The 6,049-nt window shown below is 37.1% G+C and overlaps 1 protein-coding gene across 1 annotated transcript; it reads right to left on the bottom strand.

The window, feature by feature from the left end:
* Nucleotides 1–4,766: 4,766 nt before the first annotated feature.
* Nucleotides 4,767–5,495, bottom strand: LOC145793581 (uncharacterized). Its single transcript, XM_082876444.1, has one exon. It carries the CDS (start codon nucleotides 5,493–5,495, stop codon nucleotides 4,767–4,769), a length of 729 nt encoding a protein of 242 aa, XP_082732570.1.
* Between the last annotated feature and the right edge of the window lie 554 nt (nucleotides 5,496–6,049).

Genomic DNA, 6,049 nt, shown 5'->3' with positions numbered 1-6,049 from the left:
ATTTATATCATGAGATCTATGCATCTCCTGACAATAAATATGACATTCAACAACTTAAAAAGCATATCATTGAAATTATTTGCAGATTTATTAAATTTCATTTTCAAAAAAAATAAAATGGACTTAGCATATATTTTTTTCAATGAGCAAAATAAAATAATTTATCCATCAATGAACAGATAATAGAATACAGAACATTTATAAATGAACAATTTTTTAGACAAAATTTGTTGGTGGATCTTACTGGTAAAAGAGTTTGTCTATCTATAAAAATTACAATCTTAAATAAGGAATTAAGTAGGAAGACTATTGGAGGAAATTTCTTGTGAGAATAGTGAGATATTTGGAGATGTTCTAATGGCGTGGTGCTGGTATTGAAGTGATTGATGGTAGTCAAGTGACACTTTTGTCATTTGAGTACACTACCATTAATTACTTGGCATTGGAGTGAAAACACTTTCCAAGATTTCACTTTTACACCACGCGTCCTAGTCTCACGATATACAAGAAGTCGAGGATAGTGTCGGACTTATTTGTTTGGATTCAAAATGGAGATTTTTTTTTGGAAGGTAACTGGAGATTTGACCAATGAGTTAGAGCATCTTTAACGACAAGTTATTGAAGTTGTTATTATTAAATTATAGTAGTAGTTTATAGAGATTTATCTTTAATGGTAAATTTTGACAATTGTTATTTTTAGTAAATGTTAAAATTTGTGTCAAATATGACATAAGTTTTGATAGTTGTCAAAGTTGTCAAGTCACCAAAACCAACCGTTTCCTCGCTTCCTTCCTTTCTCACCATCTTTCCCAGTAAACAGTTCTAAAATAGAAGCAAAATTCACCCAAAAATCCACCAAAACATAAATAAATTTTGAAGCATTTTTATTTCAAAATCAATAATAAATCAATTTGAAGCAAAAAAAAATAAAAATTAATAATAAATAATAATAATTTGAATTTTAGGAATTTCAAGCAATATGAATGAATCAATTTCAGCAATTTCAAGCAATGAATTTCAAAAAAAAAAAAAAAAGAAATTGAATTTTAGTAAGATTTCATAATCATAAAAAATACCTGCAATTTGAAAAGGAATTTGGCTTCATCTGCTTCATTTTCATGTTTGGATCATCTTCATTACAGCTTCGGGTTAACCTTCTTCGTCTTCTTTGGATGGTCTTCATTAGGGTTTGGGGTTTGGATTATTTTTCAAAGAGATGAAGACTGGAGAAGAGGTTTAGAACAAAGGGAGAGATAGATTGAAGAGGGAGAGAAATGATCATTTTGGTTAGGGTTAGGGTTTCAAAGGGTTTAGAACGGAGGGAGAGAGAGATCAAAGAGAAAGATAGTGAGAATAAGGTGAGAGATATGGGGTTGTGGTGGAGAAAAGGATTGGAGAAGAGAGAATGAAATTTGGAGTTTGAGAGTTGGAGATTGGTGATGGGTATGGTGGTGGTTCTGTTGGTTGTAGTAGTGGTGGTTCTTGTGGTTGTTGTAGTGGTTATGGTGATGAAGAAGGTGAGAAACAAAGAGAGAAGAGGGTTAGAGAAAAGATAACGAAATTTGGGGTTTGAGGGTTGGAGATTGACAGTGGGTGTGGTGGTGGTTCCTATGGTTGTGGTGATAAAGAAGATGAGACACAGAGGGAGAGAGTGAGTAAGGAAGAATGGAAATGGTGAGAGAGCGGGAGAGAGATAAAGACTGGTTCTAGAATGAAGAGAGAGAGCAAACTTGGGAGATGAACTGGGTAGACAGAATTAGAGGGTTCCAATGACCCAATGAATTACTCGGTGAGTCATAACTCGTAGTGTGATTCAATATGTTTAAGTTATAGTTTTAAGCACATTACATTGTAACTTCAGGCACATTATGTCACAATTGAAATCAATGTGCATCATGTGCACTTTCTAGGTGCCTAGCAGAGATTGATCCATAATTACATGTTTATACACTTGTTTTTAAGTGTTAAAGATATATGAAAAATCTAGGATTTGCACCAATTGCTCATATGAACAAATAAAATCAAACCAAAATAAACTTTGGGACAAATATGATCAATTGTATAAATCCTTTTTAAGTATTCAATTTTCACTTTATACAATTATATTATCTTTCCTTTCTATTACATCTACCACTGTGAAACATTTGGGGGCAAGTTTTAATTATGTGTGATGCAAGTGACAAGAGTGACAACCGCACACAAATTTACCCTATACATCTTAGCATATGTAACACTCACCAAACATGTTCCCCAACAATAAGGGGTAGAGGTGTGAGGTCGTGATGGAGAAAGGCTAAGAGGTTCAAGTAGCTGCGATGGTTAGGGTTTATAGGAAAGGGTAGTTGTGATGGTGAGGACTTAGGTGAAAAGGGAATGAGTTAAGATTGACAGAAGCAACAATGGGGTAATAAGGTGTAATAGTGGTAAGGATGATGAAAAATGATGGAAAGGACTAGGGTAACGAGGATGGGTAGGAGAAGGCTTGGGAGTAACAAGGGAGGGCATGGCAGTGGTGGCTAGCAAGAAGTGCCAACCAAAGTTGAAATGGGAGAGCATAGGGAGGAAAGAACATAAAGGAAGGATAGGTTGGTCAATTCAAGGGATACATTCCATAATTTTTTTTTTCTTCCCACCCCTATTGTGATCGAGATAAATTCCCCACTAAAATGTACTTTGTTTTCCCAAGTCCCACTAAAATATAAAGGTAAATTACCAACAAATCCTAGTAATTAGACATAATTCCCATTAAGTCCTATCAATTCGTCATTGAAAGTTAATCCTATCAACATTGTCGCTAAAAACTCATGATTAGTGACTTTTTTGTGACGATTTTTTAAATCTATTGATAAAAACTGCTAATTAATGACATTTTATGTGACAATTTTCTAAATCTATTGTTAAAAACTAACAATTAGCTACTTTTTGTGATATTTTTTTCATATTGTTGCTAAAAACTAACAATTAGTGATGCTTTTTATTTATTTATTTTTTATATTATAAAAACGCTGTTAATTATCACATGACTTATATTGGGCAATAAATCTACCTATTAAGAAATGCACGTAATTCTCTCAAAATGTAATTATCCCTTAAAATTATTCACAGAGAAAATGAAAACCATGCTTAAAATTTTCCAAAACTAGCTTCATAGATGAGATACCTTTCTAGGCTTACTAGCTATAGCATTATAGATTTGTGATAGAAACAAACATAACATATGCACCAACTTGAACTAAAATAGATAAACAAATGCAAATGGAGATTGCAACTGCACAAGTGTGTTGCCCTTTTTATGGGTGACTAAATAAGTGGGTTAAAGCTGAATGAGAGAGTTAAAACACTTGACAATGCTCTTTTTATGCAACCATCAAAAGTTTTTGGTAGAAAGAGCAGGCACTATAACATGATTAGAAAGAGCAGGCACTATAACATGATTAGAAGATTTCAAAAGATTTGCCACAATTACTTAATGACATAATATGATGTATTAAAGTAAACAGCACCATTCCTAGCTACTACCTCATTGTATTGCTACAAGTAACTAATTTCCTACTCTAAGGTTGCAGCTACCATTTGAACAAAGTAAATCAATCGCCACTTACTACAAGATTCTCATCGATGGAATCTGATCCACTTCCAATTGTGTTATCTGAACTATCATCTGGAAGGAGTTGTATCCTGTCAGCATGCTTAATTATCCAATTAGTGAACTTTGGAGAGGATGCCAACTCAGTCACAACATGTCGGGTTGATTCCTGGGTGAAATTCTCCCACTCTTTTTTTGAAAACTTCTTTCTGTTGGGTGTCCTATGGAATGTTGAATAATTTACATGAGTACCATTGTACTTTATAGAAAATTTTGGAAAGAGTGTGAATTCCCCTTTATTGAGAACAAGAGAAGGTCTCCAGACTTCAGTATGGACAAGAGAAAAAGAGGAAACAGAAATAAAAATACTGTTATTAAAAGGTAAAGCTGTCATTTTAGCAAGTTTACAGCCTCGACACTCGTTAATTTGACTATGAGAGACTTTACCTAACAATCCTGACTGAGCTATAGATGCAAGTGGCCAACAGACAAATGACCTAAGCCAGAATTCCATAAATAAAATTAACTTGACTGAGAATCTAACTGAAAAGATGAAAGTGCAACGGGGGAGGTAGACAGAGGAAGATGCAGGCTTTCCACCACATAGAGATCTCCAACTCTACGGCCGGTCCCAATCTGCTTCTTGGACACTCGATCTTGCACACAATAGACAGAAGAAGAAAAGATAACATCAAAACCAGACAGTTGATGAACATAAAAAATAGAGGGAATAATAACAGCAAACATGGTAGAGGGTAAAACAGACCCAATAGATAGGACAGACATACCAGACCCATTAGTAGTATTGATAGTAATAGAAGAGGGAGGGGGCATACAGTTTTGGAGTAAGGAAAGGTGATGAGTCATATGATGAGAGGCACCAAAATCAAAAAGCCAGACAGAGGAAGGAATACCTGAAGAGGACCCAAGTTAACCTGAATGAAGCGAGGTGAGAGCAGAGGCAGATGAAGATGACTGGGAGGTGGACAGGAGATGCTGAAGCAGAGCCATCTGGGCACGCAAAGAAGCCAAGTCAGGATCAGAAGCAGGAGTAGATGCAGTATAAGCAGTAGGAGGTCGAAACTGTGCCTGAGGCGGCTGAGAAGACTAAGCAAATTGACGGCCCTTCTTGGAACAGTTGTACTTCCAATGGCCTTTTTGGTAGCAAAAAGCACACTCATTAGAGGCTAGTGGCCCCTTCTTGGGCTTCGCATGGCCCTGAAGCTGATGAGGTGGTGGGGTCGACAATAGAGGAGACTAAGTAGGAGCCAAGAAGACAGATGGAGACAGTGGCTGTCTTAAGACGGGTTTCCTTGGCTAGGAGCTCACGACCAATAGCATCCACACTGGAGAGAGGAGACTGATGAAGGATACGACCACGGATGGCCTCATACTGATGGGATAGAGCTGTCAGAAACTGGACCAGACGACCATCTTCCCAAAATCGTAGATAATCATCTAGTACCTGGATGCTAGGAGGCTCCATCAAAGCAAGCTGATCCCAGAGACCAGTCATCTCAACATAGAAGTCTTGAATAGACTTATCCCGCTGGCGAGCACCTAGAAGAGCGGTTTCTAACTCATACTGTTTGGCAAAGTTGGACTGTTGATAGACACTGAGTAAATATGCCCACACCTTAGTTGTAATGGAATATTTAGAGAACATCATGCAAATGCGATCTTCCACAAAATTGTGGAACCAAGTCAGAATTTGAGCATTATCAGAATCCCAAGCATCACATGCAGCCTTATATCCCTCTTTCTTGGGATCAGATGGTCGAGGGACTAAACTAGAAACATAAACCCATTTTTTACGGCCGACGATAAATTTTTTCATAACACTGGCCCAATATGTGTAATTGGAACCAGTTAGTCGGCAACTAATGGCATGACTTTTGTCTTCAGACATGATGAGAACTCAGAGGGGGTCAGATTGCAAATACCAGAAAGCCTCAGGGACAGAGTGAAATAACTAGCAAACCAAGAATACTTAGCAATAACACCACCAAAGCTGAGAACCAGAGCGCAAACCAGAAGAGGAGGGCCAGAGGTGATTCGCGACTTGTCTGAGACAGAGTACAACAGCAATCGCGAACCAAAAACAAGAATCCTCGAGTTCGATGATGGTCAGAAGTAAATCACGACAAGTTTGAGATAGAAAACTAGTGGTCGTGATGAAGAAGACAGAATGCAGAAGTGACAATTGTGACGTGAAATCTCAGGTTGCACAACGATTGTGACTTATGTTGATGACGATCGCAAGTGTGACTTATGTTGATGACGATCGCAATTTCTGATGCTGACGGCTAGGGTTTCGGACACAGCTTTGATACCATGTGAGTTTCTGAAGATGATAACTTATATATTCAACTTGTATATGTTACAAAGTAGTCATCAGTTTATATAACCCTAAGCTATGGCTGAACAAGAAAAGATTGAAAAAGGAAATACGCCTATATGCCT

Source organism: Camellia sinensis, chromosome 6 (assembly GCF_055761805.1).
Source record: "Camellia sinensis isolate YWXY chromosome 6, ASM5576180v1, whole genome shotgun sequence".
Classification (NCBI taxonomy): domain Eukaryota; kingdom Viridiplantae; phylum Streptophyta; class Magnoliopsida; order Ericales; family Theaceae; genus Camellia; species Camellia sinensis.
This window is presented reverse-complemented; position numbering and strand designations above follow the sequence as displayed.